The following is a 22725-nucleotide window of genomic DNA, read 5'->3' as shown; positions in this document are numbered from 1 at the left end:
GGATAATTACTTCCACTACTTGCAACAGGTTTTCTTTCAGGCTACCACTCATTCCCTGCTCAGGACCCCTTCAGCTGCTTTTCCCCACTTTTCAGTCTTTATTAGCACCAACCGCCACTGAATTCGGCAATGTTATCTAACAACTGGGGACAATTACATAACAATATAATTGTCCCCAATTTTTGTTCACTGTAACGTATTCAGTGTTATGTAGTAAGCTGTTTAAGACATATGACTGAAGCGGCAGAGCAGCATGTCTGATAAAGACAGACACAGAGGTATATAGTTTTCTATTCCTTTCTTTTTCAGCTGAGTGCTTGAGAGAGTTTATCTCTATTACAGTGGGGAATATTCGTCATTCTTTTCCTCTTACTAGCTTTCCTCCACCATCCCCTCTAGCTTCTTCCACACTTTCTGCTTCTGAACTCATCCTTTCTTTATCCTTCTCTTCTCTTTTTCTTGTCTTATATAAAAGGGTTGGTGAACTGTTTTTTTAAACTGTGGACTCTTATAAGCATGTTTGCAAAGAAACCCCCTCGGATCACCTTTTTGCTCATTACCAGCCCGTGTCTCTGCTTCCTTTTTTTGTCTAAAGTCCTTGAGAGAATTGCCCTGAGACTTTGTCTTGCAGTGGTCTAAAATCAGGGTTTTGAACAGGCAAATCAAATGAGATGGCACTTTCTCAAATTCTGAATGACAGTCTGGTGGCCAAGTCCCAGTGCCTTTGTTGGCCTTTTGGATCTGATGGCAACATCTGACACACTTGAGTATTAGATACTGTTGTCCAGGTTACAGTTTCTGGGCATCTTTGGAGGTGTACATGATTGGTTTAAGTCTATTTTGTCTTCTTGTTTTTGGGGGATAGTACAAGATGGATTTCATTCCTGGATATTTCCCTTTGTAGTAGGGGTTTCTCAGTTAATAGCCTTGAAACCTATTTTGTTTTCCCTTTACACTGTTCCTTGGATGTCCTGATTCATGATCAGTGCTTCCAATGTCATTGTTTGTTTGTTTGTTTGTTTACTTATTAATTATTCGAATTTTGTTACCGCCCATCTCCCCCAAAAGAGGAGTTATGCTGATGATCAAATTCCTCAGGCTTTTGAGGTCCTTAATGATAATGCATGGTTATCTGTTTCAGAATGTCTTACCAGCACTTTCCACCACCTTAAGCTGAATATGGAAAAAACTGAGATTGTTGTGCTTCATTCTGATTGTATGTCCCATCCTCTATGGAATTTTCCCTATTGCTCTTGAATTGACCCAATTTTCTCCACCAGCTGTGTTGTGGTCTTGATTGATGACCAGCTGACTGTGAATCTTGTTTTTGATCTAGTAACACTATTTGCACTTATTTTTATTTATTTATTTTATTTATTCAATTTATACAGCTGCCCATTTCACATACAAGACTCTGTATGGTTCACAAACTTAAAAACAATAGTTACAAATAAACAACCAAAATGAAAACCATTAAAACCAATTAAAAACCAATTAAAACAAAACTTAATTTGCAGGAGAATACAATCAATACAATGAGTAACAGTACAACTAACTAATAGGTTCCATACTACCATTGGATCCTCAGGCATGATGACAAGACCATGTCTTGAGAGCCTTCTGAAAGGCCAGCAGAGTCACGGTGAATCTAATCTCAGGGGGAATGAAGATCCAAAGGGTGGGCACCATGGCAGAGATGGCTCTCCTCCTGGGTCGTCAAATGGCATCCCTTGATAGATGGGATCCGCAGTATGTCTCTCCTGCCAACCCTGATGGGATGGGTAGTTGTAACCAGGGAGAGGTGGTCACTCAAATAACCTGGCCCTATACCACGTAGGGCTTTATAGGTTATTACCAGCACCTTGAATTGAAACTGGAAGCAAACTTGCAACCAGTGCTGCTCATGGAACAGAGGTGTAATGTGTGCTGATTGAGGAGCACACATAACTGCCTGCACCACTGCATTTTGCACCAGCTGGAGAGTCCAGATGCTCAAGGGCAACCCCATGTAGAGTACATTACAGAAATCCATTCTGGAAGTGACCAGGCCATGAGTGACTGAGAGTAAATCCTCCCAATCCAGGAATGGAAACAACTGGCAACACAACCTGAAGTTGCACAAAGACCCTCCTAGCCACAACTTGATGAATGTTCATAGGAGCCAGGGGTTCCTTGCAGAAGAGATGTTATTGGTGTATGTCTTGGTTGTCTCATGCTTATATTAATAGTTTCTAATTTCTATGGCCATCCTGTTCTTACTCCAAAACAGTACACCTTAGCTGTTCCATTCCTTTCACCTTGTTCTCGTATCTCAGTATAGTGCAAGGCTCTTCACAGGCTCCCTACTGGTGTTTGTGTTTAGAAACTCTGATCACAAACTTCCCAGTATCCATCTACCTTTTTTTTTCATTCTTCTGGTAATAGAATATGTTTTTAATAGTATTTTTATGCTGTAATTTTAATCTGAATGCTACTGATATTTCCCAGTATCCATCTACCTTTTTTTTTCATTCTTTACATTCCTCTAAGCAGGTTCTTCTTTCAGTATTTATGCTGTAAAAAAATTCTTTCAATTTTTACATTGTAATTTTAATCTGAATGCTACTGATATTTCCCAGTATCCATCTGCCTTTTTTTTTTTCATTCTTTACATTCCTCTAAGCAGGTTCTTCTTTCAGTTTCTCACTCCCAGGTCAGTTTCCAGGTTTCAAGCCTTTAGGGACCTGGCCAGTGATTCTTCCTCCTTTCATCTCTATAGAAATTTGATAGGCTTTGATAGGGGTTTAAAAATCTTTTTAATTTAATTAATGGTTTAGAGGAGGGTCTGGTTGTTCCACCTAGCTGACTGTTGCAGATTAATACCTTTTTTAAATCATTAGGTGCATATGTTCTGTCATATGCCCAGCTCATTGTTTCAAATGTATTATGTTGATCCTTTAGAGTTAATATTTGTTTACCGGGTTCTAAGCTAATTCTATCTGGGTATTTGTAATTATCAGGGGGGGAAAGGTGTTTTGTACCACACCTTGATAAAGACATGTAATAATTATATTATTATTATCCACGCTGAACATCAGCTCAACATTTCAGTTATTTCTTCTTTTTGCCTTTATATTCAAGAATTTGTTTTTAAACATCAGATAGTCAAATTCTCTAAGAACTATTTAATTTTTGTTAACCCAGTGGAAAATTGGTATCCCAGGATTTAGAAGGAATTTGGCTTGTACTGCCTATTATCACATTTTGAAGCACTCATACCATTCGCTTTCTCTATAAATTCATTAAGTTAGAGTCTGAAATTTTACAGAGCATGTATTTAAACTACTTAACAGCTGCTTCTCCTGGATTCTTCAGTTTTACTTCAGAGAGTTTTATCCCCAATTACAGGAAGGTAATAAATGAAAAGTGATGGCACTAATAACACAGTCATTTCAGCATCATATAATACTTAATATTTATTTATTTATTATTCAAATTTCTATTACGGCCCATCTCCCTAATAGAATATGTTTTTAATCGTATGTTTATGCTGTAACTGTAATCTGAATGCTACTGATATTTCTTTGCCTTTAAATTGTAATGGATTTTACATATTATATTTTATCTTTAGTGAATTAAGTATCCAAAATCAAATAATTAAGCAATAGTTTGATATTACTTTTAAATGGCTGTTACCTGTTCAGCATAACTGGAATGGGAATACGTTGACACATTTTTCGCACAATCACAAATTAAAAATAATTGCAACAGCCATGTTTCCATTACCTTTTCCAGTTCTTCTAAACGCTCGTTCACATTATTCAGCATCCATGTATCTTCCCCTCGCAATCGCTTCAGTTCCTTGAGTCTTTCATCTTTTTCATAATTAGCTTTTGCCTACAATGGAAAAAAGGATGTGGATAATTCAACAAACTGCAAATATGTATATAAAGAAATACTTAGCTCTTCAGTGAGATACTCAGTTTGGAATAAATCAGTAATACTCCATTATGTCTCAGAGATGCTTGATTTTGCCAAATCAATGAAGCATACGACTAGCAGGAGAGTTTTAAAAGAAAAAGAATTATCGTGATTTAATTTTGCTATTGAAAGTTGTTATAAGATCTGAAAAGTATAATATGCATATGAATGTGCTTAAGGAAAAGAAAACCAAATTCCAAAACCTACAGCAAATCATCCCATTTATTAAAGAATATGTTTACTGAAATCTAAATCTTCAGAAGCCAAGGCTAATTTCCTCAAACATATTTTTAAAAATTGTGGAATTCCATTGCTTGGAATCCTAGACTGGCATACTTTTTTATCTTTTTATTGTATATTTATTTATTTAATCATTTATATGCCTCCTAAACTACTTGTTATTGTATGGTATTACATTGTTCTAATTGAATAAGCCTCCCTAAACTGTCTATACCGTCTAGAAAACTGTGGCTTATCTAGTTTGAAACATGCCATTGGAACTTTCCCAAATGGGCTTGTTTTATTCTGAATTTAAAACATTTTAATTATTTTGCACAACGATCTCCCTATCGCAAATACACATAAGGGCTGTGCAAAGCACATGAAATGGGTACTTCGCAAAGCCCTATCCATGTGCATATCCAGTGAAGCAAAGCTTCAGTAGAGCCAAGCCTTCCAGAGGATGGAGCCGGAAATACTTCACTTGTGCAATGCCCCTTTCTGATGCTTTACACAACCCTACTAAAATATTCTTAGGACTTATGATAAAAGATACCCAGTTTTGTACATATCACCATATAAAGGTTTGGGGCCAGAATAAAAGCTACTCATATAGTTGCTCAAACAAACAGCTCAGTGCCACTGTCTTCTCTCCCCTCCCAAAAGGTAATCAGTAACAAACAAGTGTAGACCCAGCTTGATATAGTGGTTAAGGCACTAGCCTAGAACCCGGGAGATCGGGAGTTCTAGTCCTGCCTTAGACATGAAGCCATCTGTGTGACCTTCGGCCAGTCACTCTCACCCCCGAAAAGGAGGCAATGGCAAACCACTTCTGAAAAACCTTGCCAAGAAAATTGCAGGGTCTAGTCCAGGCAGTCACTGGAAGTCAAAAAGTGACCTGAAGGCACAAAAATAAACGAACAAGCATAACATGTGACATCAGGTAAACTGGAAACCTTTTTTTTTTTTAAACCTAGGCCTTTCCTTGATTTTCTTTATTTGCTTTTTCACAAACTGCCCTAAAATTAAAGTTTTTCAGGTTGAGCTCAATTCCTGGTAACTTCATGGAAGTATCACGGATCAGGGATGTATTTTGTTCTGTTAATTTTGTGGTTTGTTATATTACTTTAGTCTGGGCTGTTTGATTTAATGTTTTAGCTGGATTTTGTTTGTTCGTTTGTCTTTTCTAGTTTTGTACACTGCCCAGAGTCCACTGGAGGTGGGCGGCCAATACATTTCAATAAATAAATAAATGAAGGTGATGATCTGCGTACTTTCTCAGAAACTTTATAGAACTGGTTTTCCTACACCTTTTTCCAGATTGTTCTTTTTGACTTCACAATCCAGGCTACAGCCCTGGAATTTCCTGAGTATCTCTCATCCAAATCCCTATTTATCTTTCTGAGAGCAGACAAGGTGGCTAGTTGCTGCTACCTAACTAGAAAACATAACTAACAACTAATTAATTAGTTTCTACTTTACTATTTTATATGTTTGTTAATGTTTCAAAATAAACTGCTTCTTTTAATGAAAAGCAGCATATACATTTATAAGTAAAAGAATATTAATCACATAGAATTGTGTCCAATTATCTTTCCTTGTAAATGAAACATAACTAATGTAACTTCTGAACATAGATTTTTAGCATTGCAGCATCTTTCTGGAAGAATACAATGCAAGCATTTATTTGAAATAGTTAGATAATGAAATAAAGAAAATATTGTCATATTGTAGTAGTGGTTAGGGTTAACTGGACAGGCATAGTAAGCAATTCCCAGAATTCCCATTAAGATAGCTGCAGCACTGAAATATTATTCCTTATACAATATTCCAAATTTCATTTACCTAAGAGTAATCACATTTCTAAATAGCGTATCACTGATATTTATAACTTCAAACACATACATTACACTTTCCTTATCCTAAATGTTTAGTTACTAAATTTATTCCTTTTCCTTTCAAAGTAGAAACAAAAATCAGTGATCTCTTAATTCATTTGCCCAATGCAGTCTCACAGACCTTACATATTTTAATCATTTCTTTGCTTCTATATTTTATAATTAAATCCTGACAATGGCATGGAATTTTATTTGTTTCTTTGTCGTGGTACAAAACTAAGACTAATTGTTTCACATTTTACAACTCTCGCGCAGAGCAAAATTTTCTTCTGAGCCAGATTTTTAACACTGTCTAAAACCACAGAAATACCCACTGACTTTCCTTTTGCTTTTACAGATTAATATCTACCTTCCAGTAACTTCACTTTATATTACAGACAATACCTTTAAGTTCTATTGTTCCAGGCAGATGAGGAATGTTTAATAAGATGCTCAAATATAAATATGCTCATACATCAACAGGAACATTCAGAAGGAACATTCATGCTTCTTAAAATCTCATGCCAACACAGTAAGGGGCCACATTTCACTGAGTCAATGAACTTAAGCTCTTGAATTATTAATTTCAAAACAGCAACTTCAGCATTCATAACAGAAGGATATATAGTACCACATCCAGCTCTTACTAAAAAACACATTCGGCTACTCCTTTTATTTTTAATTAGCCATATTTCACATTTTCTAGCTATGAATCTATATATTAGTAGATATCAGATCACATAGGTGACACCTTGACAGAATATATGTTTGGATTTTTCGGCAGATCTCTGGATGATCTGCTAAAGAGGAAATCAGGGAAAACGGTCCGTTCTGAATGCTTCTTTTTTGTGGAAGGATCATATGTGCTGTTCAATTCTGGAACTCAAAACAAATCTCTGGATATAATACAAGATTCTTTATTCATAAATGCGTATCTTAAAGGACTGTGTTTTGGATTCAAATCCAGAAAGGTGTTTTTGAGTATGAAGGGACATGGATACTTTATTTTCTATTGTTTATTTGACAATATTCTAAATATTCATCCACATTTGTTTTTTTTTAAAAAGTGTTAAACATCATAATGTAAAAGAAAAGGGAAATACTTTAAATGGAGCCTTCCTGAATAGTGATTTAAATTGATCTGATACAAATAAATCCAAATAAGTCGTAAAGCTACATTTCTAAGTATATTACTTAGGAGTATGACCAGTAAATCTATAAAGATATTACTTAAAATAAACACAAAAGATATATGGTACCTTTTCCTTTTCTATAGACAATAAAGTTTTAATGTTACTTCAAAGTGAAACCTGTTTTTAACCTCTATTACCAAAGTACTATAATCAAATATGATAGAATCAATTCACCTTGATTAGGGTGTATTGTGCTGTTTGATGGTTCATCTGGTGTTAATCCTAGTGTTGATTTTTGCATATCTGGGTGTTGATTGCTGGCAAGGGAGTGTACTGGTCTTTTGGCTTTTCTATTGTCTCTTTTGAATGGTATGTAAATGTTGTTTACCTCTATGTGTCTGGAGGATTAACACCAGATGAACCATCAAACAGCACAATACACCCTAATCAAGGAACGATTAGCTCAGGCAATCAACCAAGCAGCAAACAACAGCCCAATCAAAGAACTTCCAAGGAGAGAACAACACGCCTACCAACACAAGCAGGGCAAGCCACGGTATATAAACTGAGAGCAAGGCCCACTCCCTCTTTGCGCTGAAGATGTTGCCTAGTCTGGCAATGAAACGTCTGCAAGAAAACAACAAGGCTCAGAGAGCACCAAGGACTCAACACCAGGTATCTCTTAAGTCATAAACTTAAGAATTTAAAGAATCTGAAATAAACAGCAAAAAGCTAAATGATCTCAGAAAGTTATAAATAGACTTAGGGTCTAGATAAAATTGGAATATTGAAACTTTTACAAAAAGATTTTGGAAATAATTATAAAGAACAAACAGCTTCTTGTGGGAAATAGATTCTGTTTTGATTTTTACATGACAAAACAAAGATAAGCAATTTCATAATTTCAAAAACTGGACACTAGAGGGGACTAAGAAGAAAGATTTACAAGCCTATAAAATGCTGCAAAGTGTTCTAACAATGAAAATACTGAAGGAGACTTTTGAAAAATGGAAGCAGAAAATAGTAGCCATAGTATCAACAAAGTCAGTAATGGTATCTGCTTCTATGGATAGACTATGCAAAAAGATGTTATTGAAGAAATGACAGATGTAGAACAAATTTTATCTAACAAGATAGAGATGGTATTGAAAGTATATTTACAACTGACAGGCCAAGAGAATGACTTAGAAAAGGATGTTTCACTGGATCTACAAAAGAAACTGGCTGTGGTTTTAAAATTTAAAAGGGAAATACAAATGACAAACCAAGAGAGTGTCCTGAATAATTTTTTCCTACTGAATTTACAAAAGAGGCTTGTTAAAACCTTGAAGAACTCTGTGTGATGGGACAAAGAAGAAGAAAAATCAAATCCTATGACAATATTTGAATGAACTAAAGATTAAGACTGTTAAAAGTAAAAGGAAGGAATATAAAGTTGGTATATTTGATCAAGGTTAAAACAAGGTATGTTATTATTTCCGGCAATCCTTTACGGACTTTCTGCTGACACCAGGACTGAAAAGATGTTTTATGGATTTGTTTATAGATAAGAGATGGGATATGGGATGAAGAGATAAATGTCTGTAACATTAGACAGGGTGAAGAGTCACTAAATGTGTTTATACTTGTTGTGATGAAGGTTGGAAGTCACTTCTTTGTATATTTCTTTCCTCTTTATTATATTCTTGCTTTTCTCTTTTTTCTTGCTCTTTTTACTCCTTTCTATTCTCTTTTCTTTAAGTTTAATTTGTATCAGATTTTGGGGGGGAGATGGGCAGTAACAAAAATCTGATAAATAAAAATAAAAAAATAGATTTTACTATTACAATCAAAATTCTTAATAAAAATTATACACACACGCACGTGATTGATAAATAAATGAAATAACTTTCTATAAAATAAATATAAAAATCTAAATGAAATAAATACTAGTTTTGCCACAGAAAGAAGATGACAGCTCCAACATATGCACCTCTGAAATCCCCTCAGGCACCACCACTCTTTTCAAAAAATATCCGGGAATTTGTAGTTCTCCTAAACTAACTTATATTTTGATGCCTGTCACAAACCAGTGAGCAGAACAGAAGTAAGTCTTGTCACTCTCCTTTTCACATATTTCAATATTCTCTACATAAGAACAGAGACCCTGTTCTAAATAGGTTTTCTATAATTCCCTCAGGCAGTCAGTACTGAGGGAATTCATAAGTATAATAACAAGACATCTTGCACTGCATTTAGCAATGTCCTTCAATATTTGGCCCAATATACTCTTCCGTTTATCAGATATGAATGGACGCAGTTTTTGTTTTATATACTACCATAATAGCCAAACAGTGCTGCAGTTATACCTATATGTTACGTGAGTTGTAAGACTTTTGCTGAAGATGGGCATCCTCAACTCAAATCACAATATTCTGATGATTTCCCTATACATTATTCACAGAGTTTCCATTCCAGCCCAGCAACTGGGAATAACGAAACTCCAGATAATAAGACTGGGAAAAGCAAACATTTCACGTACATAAAAGCCCTTCCGCTGTTTTGAATAAAGTAAAAAAAGTGAAAGGTCCCCTTTGCAAGCACCAAGTCATGTCTGACCCTCTGGGGGGACGCTGCATTCGAGACATTTTCTTGGCAGACTATAGAGCGGGGTGGTTTGCCATTGCCTTCCCCAGCCATTACCTTCCCCAACAAGCTGGGTACTCATTTTACCGACCTTGGAAGGATGGAAGGCTGAGTCGACCAGAGCCGGCTACCTGAGAGAGAATCCAGCTTCCGCTGGGATCGAACTCGGGTCGTGGGGAGAGTTTCGGTTGCAATGCTGCCGCCTACCACTCTGCACCACACGAGGCTCTCTTTGAATAAAGTGACGCCCCCAAAAAGCCAACCCCCCACATACAAATACATTTTATTTCACATACCAAGATCTGCTCTCTTTTTAGCCACTCTAAACACATAAAATTATTAATTTTTTTATTTATTGTTTATTAATCAAGTTTATCATTGCCCATCTCCCCCCAAGGAGGGACTCTGGGCGGTTAAGGGTAATAGAACTGTGGATAATGAGCACTACCTATACTTAATTTCATTAGCTCCCACTGGTGGGATGGCAAAAACGGGACATCACAAAATGAACACAAATTGATAACATACAGTTCTTATTCTATTTCCATTCCTCAATGCTACCAAATCATCTCATTAAGGCTGCAATCATAAAAAGACTTTCTTACAAATGAGCCATTTAACCCATTTAAAGTTAGATGCTGAAATACTGAAATATCTAAGACTGGACTAGTGAACTTAGACTAATGAACAAACTTGCCTCATCTTTTTCAACACAAGCTAGGTTTGAAATTAACAAATAGGGCAACTGAGTATATTCTGTTACAATAACTACAACCATAAATTATTGCATATACCTACTGTATGTATTCTACTATAAATATATCTTGAAAGATTATAGATGGCCCCTAAAACTTTCAAAAATATTTCAATAACGGGATCATCTTTTCTCAACAGCCGTTTTTTTCACTTAATGCAATCTTGTGCAAATGAAATTCAGTGCATAATTTTAGATTTCTTTTTCCCTTTTTCAGAGGATAATTACTTGGTGTGTATGGTTTGTGCTCATTAATTTTTGAATACATATTCTAATTTAATGAGAAGTTAAACAAACATACAGGTCACAGAGGTCACCTTACATAGGAAGTGAATTATTTTATAGAGTTGTTTGCTGGTAATCTATGTATTAACTGAAAAAAGTCTAAAACCATGAAGAACATACTTTTATTTATTAATGTTAACACTTACTTAACATTAACATTTAATTAGTATTAACATTGAAATATTGGCTGAAATTCGTGTTGTTCTGTTCATACAAGACTTGCTTGGTAAGTTATTGACAAATGGTAATGGTTCATGAATCAATAGTATCTGTACAGTCCTGAGCTACTCACAGTTTATCCACCCAATGTTACTTTTTCCCCAAGGGGAAGGATTTGGATCATGTTTCCAAAGAAAAGAAACTTCAATATTTGATTCGCTGCATGGAAACAACCAGACTGGAGTAAAACCTTTTCATTTTCGTTTCCTGAATCATTTTCAACAACAAATTTATCAGGCAATGCTAGCAATTGTCTAGAGGTTAGATCTGGACTGATTTGGAGCTAATCTGAGTTGACTTAATCATTTCTAGTTCATGTTGGATGTTTGCTTCTTGATTCCAAAGTGTAGTAAGCATATATCTACTAGTTGGAACACAAATAACAAAGATTTACTCAACAACGTATGATTCCAAGGGAAGGATAAGACACGGATCAGTTCCCCCCAAATGTGTACCCCTCTCCCCTTCCTCAATATTTTAAAACTACAACTGATAGAATTATCTGAACTTTTCAGATAGTCATATTTTTTTTCCTACTGATCTCTGATTTTTTTTCTCATCAGAATCATAAACACCTTTTCCCATTAGCTTTTACTGCCATGGAATCCTGTTTATCATTGCTCTATGAGTTTATTAAACTCACTTTTTTAAAAGTCCAACTATGCTCAGCTTTACTTTCTCCTAAAATCAAGAATCCCAATACTATATGCTTACTTTACCCTAATGTTCCAGTTACTTTCACTTCCTTGATTCAATCTTCTGTACTGATCAGTCAAGTTAAAAATTCTCCCATGTGTTTCCCATCTATTGAAGCAGAAATTTGTCAGCAAGATAAGTCAGGGATTTTCTGGAACAGCCAGCTTGACAATTTGTCTCACAACTGAGGTCAATGTAATTAAAGTCCTCTATCACTAAGGTCAATGTAATTAAAGTCCTCCATCACTATGAGAGAGCCAATCTGGTGTAGTGGTTAAGGCATCAGGCTAGAAACCAGGAGATGGTGAGTTCTTGTCCCACTTTAGGCACAAAGCCAGCTAAGTGACCTTGGGCCAGCCACTCTCTCTCAGCCCTAGGAAGGAATCAATGGCAGAAAACTGCAGGGACAAGCCACTCTCTCTCTCAGCCCTCAGAAATCTTGTCAGGAAAACTGCAGGGACTTTCCAGGCAGTCAACAGGAGTCAACACTGACCTGAAGGCACGCACACACAAAAATCCCTATTACTATATACCTCTTTGACAAAATATAATTTCTAAAAAGCATTATTCACATCCTCTCCATGACTACGCCAGTGACATCAGCCAACATTTGCTCTTATTCATCCCTTCACTTAACTGAACTCCAACATGTGTTACAATATTTTCAAATCACTTCAATTACTGATGCTTTTAACTCCTCCTTTTCAATAGTTTCTATTCTTTTTGAACAAACTGTACCCTTCAATCATTATATTCCAATGTAATGGGATAGTACAAGATGGCCATTGGTTAAATCCAACTTATATATGTCCCCTGCCTTTGGCCATTAATTGCTGTTCGTATGGTAACACAGAAGGTTAACTATCCAAACAAATGCTAGCCTGCTGGCTGGAAGAAAGAATGCAGAAAAGCAGCAGAGAAGGCAGAAAGGAAGGAAAAGAGAAGAAATCACAGGCTGGGTGAGATAATTTCCCTGGGTAAGATGGGCAGAAGGAAGAAACACCATGGAGCCCACCCTGGATTGCAACCTTCTAAATCAGCCAAACAGCCAAGAATTGAGAAATTCCTTCCGCCCACAGAAGCTGCAAATAAATCAATTCCCACCTTTACTTCTATCCCAAACTCTAACAAATTTAAGGTACATGAATGGGATCTGCAAACAGAAATAGAAAAACAGCAGCTGTCAGACCTCTCAGCCTCCCGAAAAGACAACTGAATTGAATGCCAGAATTTCCTCCCAGCCTCTCCATCCACCCCACTTCCTAATCAAGAAGCAAGCATCCAACATGAACCAGAAATGATTAAGTCAACTCAGATTAGCTCCAAATCAGTCCTAATTCATCTCGCATATGATGACAAGGCTTGCATATGATGACAAGATGACAAGGCAACTTGGAAGCAGGACTGGGAGAAGATGTTTTCTCAGGATGGCTCAACTGAATGTATAAATAAGCAGTACCAATGTGGAATCTATCCTACTAGGTGTCCATTATTCCTATTAAATCGTATTTGCATTTCTATACTCAAGATTCAAAATCATCTTCTTTACTTACTATATTGTGAATATGGGATAAAAATGTAGGCTATGGACTTTATTAGCCATCATTTTTTCTGATTTTCATTATTAGCTTAGAAGGCCCTACTACTGCAATACTCTGGCTTCCTTTTACAGCACATCACTCTTTATGTGAAATGTTCGAAGTTTTTGCTTCCAACTCCCACAGAATCCACAGAATTCAACATTTTTCTGAACTTTATATAAATCTCTAATGCTTCAGCCTTACACTATTCACATAATACATGAAAAGAGTTACTGGGGGCCCTTAACTAATCAAGCAGAATTCCAAGCTTTTCCCATGCAAAGTAAATATATTCCTGTATAGATAATAAATTATTTCTTTCCATTATTAAATATAAGTTTCTCTGACTTCTATATCTATATAATAAATGGAAAGTAAAGTTTTAGGGCTGCTAGTTGTCTAACAACAATTTTGCCACTATTGTTCAGTCACTTCTGATTCTTTGTGATCAGATGGACAACAGTTTGCAAGGATTTTCTGTCCATAACTGTTTCTTTGAGTTCTTGTAAACTCAAGCTCATATCAGTAATACTACTTAGGTATTTTGTCTTCTGACACCCTCTTTTTCTATTGCCTTCAATTTTTCCAAGCATCAGTGTGTTCTCCAAGCAGTCTACATGTCAAAAATACTTAAACTTTAGCTTCAATAGTGCATCCAGTGAACTGTCTGGTTTTGCCCCATTTACTGAATTATTGGTTCTTCTTGCTCTCCAAGGTACTGTTGACAATTTTCTCCAGCACCAGTTCAAATGACATTATCACCTGCAAAAAGCAGGACTGCTGTTTATCAGCAGTCTATACAGTCACATAGAGAGAGATTAATGTAAGCATTAAAGAGTGATGCAGCAGGCCTTCTCAGATGTTAGCCCCCATGCTATGGAACATGCTTTCCCCAGAGCATACTTGGCTCCATCCTTTCTTGCTTTCCACAAGATTCTAAAAACTGATTTTTCCAGCATATTTTTGGCCTGAGTTCATTGTGGACACCACCACAGGCACGTCTGTAATCTTACTTTGGTTTTGAACCTTTATTTTTATACCATTTCATTTTATTTCTGCTTTTTGTGAACTGCCCAGAATCCTTTGGGATTGGAGTGGTCTACAATAAATAAATGCACTACAGTGCTGTTTCACATCTCCAAGTGTAAGGGCAGGAGCCATAAAATGACCACATAATGCTTATAATTTGTAGAACTTTTCCCATACTACTGGTGGGAAACCAGCACAGAAAACCATCTCCTTGCACAAATAGTTATATTTTGCCAAAAGAATGGAAGGATTGTACCCTTTGGCTGCCTGAATTAATTATTCCCAAGTTTCCATGAGTGCATTCTTGTTTTTAGTTTTTAACAAAGTCTCATACTGATTCTTAGGCTAAATAGCACCTGTGGGATAATCCTGAAGTACACTTTTTTATAAAATCCAGTTTGTTTGTTTGTTTTTTAACTGGACACAGTCCTTGCAGAACAAAGGTTGTGGAGTTAAAGCGCAGCTTTTAGCTCCCCTAATTTTCACTCTTACCAAGAATCTTTCAGTTTGTGAATAAGTATGTTGCAGGAGTTTAAAGATGTGGCTGTTAATAAAGAAGCTCATAAATTCTGCATGTAATCATTTCTTTGGGTCTTTTTCCACCTGAGGGCACCACCTGACTTGCAAGTAACACACATCTATCTATATGTACATCAGGAGGGACTTGTCCATTCTTTCCCCTGGCTCTAAGACCTAAAGAAGGAAATGAATTACTGATTGGTAAGAATTCTTCACCTACTTTTTGTTCAAGAACTCAGGGCCTTATAACTCCCTCCTCCTTTTTTTTCCCCACAATAACCCTGTAAGGTATGTTGGGATGAGTCACCTAATAAGCATCTATGGCTGAGGGTGGACTGGTACCCAAGTCTCCTGCTCCCTGTCCAACTCCTCAACCAGTACAGTTGTTTGGACTTATATCTACCTTAAAATCACCTACTAGATAAAGGAGGCCAGGAGCACCAAAAAAAATGGTAAACATATTATGATACCCACTACAAATGATTCAATTATTCTGCATTAATACTCTGCCTACAATTGGAAAGGGACCGCTTCTCTCCGTTTCCAAAGACACCGCAAAAGTCCAGTGACAGAATATACAGTACATGTAAATAAGAATATACAGGAGGATAAATATTCACCAATGTGAACATACTTCCTTATGAAGGTGCCTGAGAATAAAGTATCAGTGGATATACTTTAATCATTTTACTTTACTCTGTACACAGAGGAGATGGGTACAGGGTGGTCTACAATTAATAAATAAATGGGCATCACCCCGGGATCTCTCTGCTCCCCGACCCCAAAACTGCCAGCGACTTATGGGAGCATCTCTCCCGGAGCTCCATGGCCTCGTGGGCAGAACTACATTTCCCGTAATTCCCGGAAACGTCCGAGCAAGATGAAGCAGCCCTATTATTACACCGGGCGACTGATCTGGCTTAAGGAGCAGTCCTTCTATTCTAGGGGTCTATTTTCACGGCGACGCTTCCAGCCAAGAGCTGAGGGGTCAAGACGGGAGGGCTCGGTCCCGTCCTAAAAAGACAGCAGGGAAGGCGAGCCCCAATTCTGGGGTTTGTTTTAAATATCAGAGACACACGACTCCCCCACGGAGGCAAGCGGCCCCAGACGCGGAGCGACAAGCCGGGCCGGTCGGTCACCTGCTGCAGCAGCGCCTCGAGCTGGCGACGCCTCTCCTCCTTACGCGCCGCTAAGACCCGCTCGCTTTCAAACCCGGACGCCATGATTGTTGTGGAGTTGGGGGGAGAAAGCGTTGCTGCCGTAAAGCAAACAGGGGAAACTCTCGCTAGTACGCCTGCGCATCGCGGAGTTGTAACGAAATGGAATTTCCCATTTACTGCCTCCGCCTTCCTTTTCCGCGCATGGTTAGTCGGGTTTTGTTTTGTTTTTTGGTGCTTGTGCTGCTGCGGATTTTGTTCAGCTTCTTGGCAGCTGCGGAGGCTATAGAATTGTTGCCTTCTAAAGTCTCTCCTTCGGTTCATCTTTATTCGTGGTGGCCTGATATATTGTAGGCGTTCGTAATGTGTTGTACGGAGTAGTATGGAAGAGGTTTCAGGCAATATCTAATACCCGATTTAGTGGGCAGCAGTTTAAAGCTTCTGATTCACATAGATCTTGCAGCATAAGTAGTCGAACAGCCCTATAAAATTAGCCAGTCTTTTTTCCTTTCCAGGAAAAGTATTTGTGCTGTGTAGTTCTGATTGGGTAGACCAGTGTTTTCCAACCTCAGCAACTTTAAGATGTGTGGACTCCCAACTCCCAGAATTCCCCAACCAGCATGCTGGGAGCTGGAGAATTCTGGGAGTTGGAGTACACATATCTTAAAGTTGCTGAGATTAGAAATACTGGTTTAGACTAACAGCATTCACAAAACTTTTCTCCATCATACAGAATATCTTTCCTCTTTGGGGATTTGGGTTAACACTATTCCATTGGATAAACATTTTTTTAAATTCAAAAATCTGTGCCAGAGTCCAACTGAGAACACAACATGTCTTCAAAGAAGTGAAGCGAAAACAAACGGAGCTCAGCACACTAGAAACCAAGTGGAGTGGCTGCGTTCATCTTCATCCAAAAGAAGGAACTGGGACTGAATTTTGATGAACAGATTTGGTTAGAGAGAACAGAGGGTGGAAGGCTATGAATGTTAATAATTACGACTGTGACAGGCTAACTAGAGCCATATTAACCAAACTGGCACAACCTTAATTCTGCGTGTTGTGGCCTCACTTTACCTGGCTGGCATCACTTGGGAAGGACTAGACTAGAAACCAAATGGGTTCTAGACTAGAACTCTTTAACTATCATGAAAATAGCTCTTCAGTACTGTTCATATAAAGTGGTCTCATAATGGCTGTATTTGTCCTAAAAGTCAGGAACCACGCTGAGATGAGGAATAGGTCTCTAGTGTTTATTACTGCTACATAAGACAGAAAATCCTAACAAACTGAAGAAGCATGGGAAAAACCCAGACAGATAAACCCCAAAAGTTAAGGCAGGTCTGATCTGTGTCTCTTTGAATGGCTGCTTAACTCCTCAGTACTACGCATGCGTTTTCCCCCCTGGATAGGGGCCCCCTCCTGCTCACCATCACTGCTCCTGACAGTATTTGTGCATTACACTAATACAGCCTTTCTCAACCTTTTGACCCTGGAGGAACCCTTGAAATATTTTTCAGGCCTCGGGGAACCCCTGCACATTCAGGCTCAAATATAGACCACAAGTTACAAAATTCCTATATTCGTTTCATGTGTAGGCCTGTCTATATGCATTAACTTCTTCTTAAACTAAAAATAAAGAATGAAACTTGCCTCGTTAATGTGAAATTGCCCAAATTTGAAATAACTTTTTAAATAAATTGTGATCTCCCAGGAAGCCCCTAGTGACCTCTCATTTGTGTGCATCAACTCATTGTGATTTACTGAATAAATTAAGAATTAAGGAACAGCTTTTTTTAGTGCAATATATGAATCCAGTCATAACAGACTATGCAATCATTGCAATATATTGCAATATATCCTTAATTTGACATGCTAGCAAAACAATGTTTAGGATCATCTAATGCAGATTAGAGCTCTACATAGAAAGGGAAATGCCAGACATTCATGCTGTGTGATGTAATATAGATAAAACTCTAGGAATGGGGAGAGGATGAACTGAGTATTAATGGAGAAGATAACCCAGTTTGGGGAAAGAAGAAAGCATGAGAAAGAAACTTAAAATAGCCCCAACTGGAGTTTGTTGGATATAAGTAATAACAGAAGGAAACTCTGATAGGCTTTCAAGATTCTGCTATTATACTGTAATAACATAAAGAGAATTCCCAGTTGACCCTGTTCCTTAACCTGGCCTACCTCTAAGGCAGCATGGGAGTTGAGGTCCACACATCAAGCTGCCAAGGTCAAGAAACACTGGTCTAAGGGCTGTCAACTGGTCTTGGAAAAGTCCAAGGAATACAAAAAAGATGTGAATATATGCTTAATTGTCTACAGAGAGTCAACCATTGTGTCAACCATGTCAGATTATGGAATATCCTCAGGAAAATGGGAATCCCAGAACATCTTTCTGCTGTCATGTGAAATCTATACACAGAACAGAAAGCCATGGTCTGGAGAGAAAATGGTGAAGCAGATTGCCTCTGGGTCAGCAGAGGAGTGAGATAAGGCTATGTAATCTCTCCTTATTTATTCAATCTATGGGAAGCAGTGGCGCAGCAGCTTAACGATGCTGGAGTTTGCTGGCCAGAAATAGTTGACACTCCAATGATTCAAGCCCAGCTCTGCGTGACAGAAGTGAGCTCCTGTCATTTTGTCCCTAGCTCTTGCCCACCTAGCAGTTTGAAAGCGTATCATCTGTGAGTAGATAAATAGGTACCCCAATTTCGGTGGGGGGAAATGCTGGCAGCACTCTGCGTGGGAGCAGGAGCCGGCGCTGGATCTGTCTGGACGCAAATGTCAGAGGATTGGTGGAGAAAAAGCCCTGGATGAGCCGACTTCCCTAGGAACGCTGCTGGCCAGCTGGTGCGAAGCTATCTTGCCCTGTTGTGGTGCACCGGTGCAACAAAGAACTAGCAACTATCGGCACCAGAACATCTACTGTACTGTGTGTAAAAACATTGTAGACTCCCTGGCATTGTATGCCATACGCTAAATAAAATAAATATTCAATCTATGTGCTGAATATATATCAAGGGAAGCTGGACTGGAAGATGATGATCATGGTTTTAAAATCAGTGGAAGAAACATTAATAACCTGCACTATGCTGATGACACTACTCTGATAGCTGAAAATGCAAAGGATCTGCAAGCTCCAGTAATAAAAGCCAAGGAGCACAGTGAAAAAAGTGGGACTAAAATTAAATATAAAGAACATCAAACTAATGAAAACAGGAACAGCAACCAGCCTTAGAATTACCAATGAATATATCAGAGTGGTAGATAGTTTCTGCTTTTTATTTTATTTTATTTTATTTTATGTATTTTATTTTATTTATTTTCTATCCTGCCTTTATTATTTTTATAAATAACTCAAGGTGGTGAACATAGCTAATACTCCTTCCTCCTCCTCTTTTTAGTATCAACCATCAACTATAATGCAACAAGCAGTCAAGAAATACTCTGCCGACTAGCACTTGGTAGAGCAGCCATGAAGGTCTTGGAAAATATATTCAGATGTTGTGATGTGTCTGTACATACAAAGTTCAGAGTAGTGCAAGCCATGGTTTTCCATGTGACACTCTATGGAAGCAGAAGTTGGACTGTGAAGAAGCAGGATAGAAAGAGTATTGATGCTTTTGAACTTTGGTTCCTGGGAATACTGTGGACAGCCAAGAAACAAACAAATGGATCATTGAACAAATAAACCCAGAGTGCTCACTCAAGGCACAAATAACCAGGCTCAAATTATCCTATTTCAGACACATTATGCAAAGACCTTACTCTCTGGAGAAGGCTCTAATGCTGGGAAAGGTGGAAGGAAAGAGAAGAAGATGACCAGCAGCAGTGGGAAGTAGGAATAACCTTGAGGAACAGGAGGAAGAGCCACAACCAAGACAATGGTCAGATAAAAGAAATCCAATGGGTACACTGTTCAAAGTCCTGAAAGATCAGGTTAGGGACAGATCATCATAGAGAAAATCTATGTGGTTGATAGTGACTTGATGGCACATGATCAATCAAACCTCAGTGATCAACATCATACAGTATAAACAAAGAATAAAACTGAAAAAATAGCATGATTTGATTAATTCATAATCTTTAATGAGAGGCACAATTTTAAACAAATACTGAATATGCACCTCTTCTTATTTGTGTAGACAGGGATGATCTATTTGGAATTACTTTGTTGATATAACTAAAATGTGAGGACAAATAGTGAATAAAACTGTATCTGATTAAATAATTCTTCAAGACTCTTAGTTATTAATTTTTCATTCAATGTTATATTTTAAAATGCCATTGATCCAGAAAAGGATCAAAGGTAGTTTTCTAGCAAACAACGAAAACTGAATTAATTTCTTGTGTTTTGCAATTGTAGAAGATCTTGGGAAAGTGGACAATAAAATCACGCTAGCATTAATTATTAAAGACTGTTGTGTAATTTTCCAATTTCCTCAAAAGCCTATAACCAAAATGAGTAACTAAATGAGCTTGCCACTAGAGATAGTCATGTGTACCAACTTAATCACAGCCCCACTGAACTATCCAGAGAGACTTTGATTAATATAATGCAGTTTTCTAGTTATGTAGAATCATTTATGAATTTTTTTATAGTTAATCCTTAATTACTTACCAAAAGAAATTTAAATTTATTTCCATCTTTTCTGGGCTTCTAAATCCAGAAAATACAGTTTTGTAATGTCAAGACATTAATTTGTTAATATTACAGAGTACAGTAATACTATCATCCTTTTTAAAAAAATGAAAAATGAATGAAAAATGAAACCACAGCCCCAAACATTAGCTGTATTTCCACTAATGTGTCCAGTAAAGCAACTTCACCAATTTTCTGTCTTGTAAGTGGGCAACCAGCTTGATTGATAACTGGCAAATAGAGGGAGAAAATGTAGAAGCAGTGAAAGACTTTGTATTCCTAGGTGCGAAGATTACTGCAGATGCTGACTGCAGTCAGGAAATCAGAAGACGCTTAATCCTTGGGAGAAGAGCAATGACCAATCTCGATAAAATAGTTAAGAGCAGAGACATCACACTGAGAACAAAGGTCCGCATAGTTAAAGCAATGGTATTCCCAGTAGTAACATATGGCTGCGAGAGCTGGACCATAAGGAAGGCTGAGAGAAGGAAGATCGATGCTTTGGAACTGAGGTGTTGGAGGAAAATTCTGAGAGTGCCTTGGACTGCAAAAAGATCAAACCAGTCCATACTCCAGGAAGTAAAGCCAGACTGCTCACTTGAGGGAATGATATTAAAGGCAAAACTGAAATACTTTGGCCACATAATGAGAAGACAAAACACCCTGGAGAAGATGCTGATGCTAGGGAGAGTGGAAGGCAAAAGGAAGAGGGGCCGACCAAGGGCAAGATGGATGGATGATATTCTAGAGGTGATGGACTCGTCCCTGGGGGAGCTGGGGGTGTTGACAACTGACAGGAAGCTCTGGCGTGGGCTGGTCCATGAAGTCACAAAGAGTCAGAAGCGACTGAACGTATAAACTACAACAAAGTGGGCAATGTGTGATTGCCACACCCATCATGGTAGCCATTTTGTGATTGGTAAATAGGTAAATATAATTTATTACAGCTAAAGGCAAAATGTGATTAATATCAAAAATATTGCCTCAAAATATCTCTCCTCCATTGAAGTTACAAATAGACTTTGCTACAAAATGCTACAGTGAATCAGGATGCTTTCCAGCCAGCCATGTCCTCCCAGAATATTCCATCCCATCAATCTGATTTTTTTTTAATATCCCCTTTTAGAAGCAGGAGTAACAAGGAGATGTTGGATGATTGAGTTGTTTCTACTAAATAATTGCCCTGCATCCTAAGAATGCTTACTGCCTATAGGTACATTGAAAACACAGGTTTATTTCCAGTGTCAAAAGAAGATTAAAATACTCAAATTCTGTATAAATAATGGGGGAGGTGTTACTTTGTCCTTTCACACAGCTATCTGTTCCAACTTCTGGGACCCCCTTGCACTTAGCAGAGTTTATGAGTCCCTCAACTTTTAAATACCCATTTAAACCAAAATGTTGAATTTATCATTTTATAAATTTAAAGGTGTTTGGAGAGAAGACAAGCGTCAGAAGGAAATGTAAAGGAGGAAACCAAGCTGAAATGTTGTGAAACATAGCTTTAAAGGAGACACATACTCTATAAACATTTATCTTTTCACGAGCAAGCAATACAGTTCTAAATAAGAAAAGGCAAATTTCCCAAACTTCATCTCTCAGCTGTGTAAACTGAGATGCTAAGGAAGATATATTTCATACACTTATGCTCTGGAGAAGAAAATAAATGTGATTTTGCATGGTCAATAATTCAACAACAGATTACAGCATGATCTGTACACAAACAATGGATTTATTTCTAAGAGAACATTTTTACAATATTTACCCACATCAGCCTTCCATTCTGGAAATCATTTACAGTTCCTTGGGATTAATGGTCCCTTGGGCTGCCACAGATTTAGAACAGCATCCCCAGAGTTGTGATGACAAATGGACTGGACAAAGTGTCAATTTATTAAGGGAAAGATGATATACTCTGTGGGTTTCAGAATTTTTATCTTGAATTTTACATTAGAGAATTGAGGGGAATGCTCCTTCTGAGTCTGGAATTCAAAACAGAGCACAGAGCACATATCTAA

General features: G+C 37.6%; 1 protein-coding gene across 2 annotated transcripts in view; it reads right to left on the bottom strand.

Annotated features, from left to right (window-relative positions):
- Positions 1-16126, bottom strand: part of CWF19L2 (CWF19 like cell cycle control factor 2) — an 82927-nt gene extending 66801 nt beyond the window's left edge. For both annotated transcript variants that reach the window (XM_063305826.1, XM_063305827.1), the window contains exons 1-2: positions 16036-16126; positions 3766-3876 (exon numbers count right to left, since the gene is read on the bottom strand). In XM_063305826.1, coding sequence (XP_063161896.1) covers positions 3766-3876; positions 16036-16119 — 195 coding nt within the window. In that variant the 5' untranslated portion in view covers positions 16120-16126. The remainder of the gene's footprint in view (positions 1-3765; positions 3877-16035) is intronic.
- Between the last annotated feature and the right edge of the window lie 6599 nt (positions 16127-22725).

This window comes from Candoia aspera, chromosome 5 (assembly GCF_035149785.1).
Source record: "Candoia aspera isolate rCanAsp1 chromosome 5, rCanAsp1.hap2, whole genome shotgun sequence".
NCBI classification, from domain to species: domain Eukaryota; kingdom Metazoa; phylum Chordata; class Lepidosauria; order Squamata; family Boidae; genus Candoia; species Candoia aspera.
Note: the sequence above shows the minus strand (reverse complement) of the source record. Positions and strands in the feature narration are given on the sequence as shown.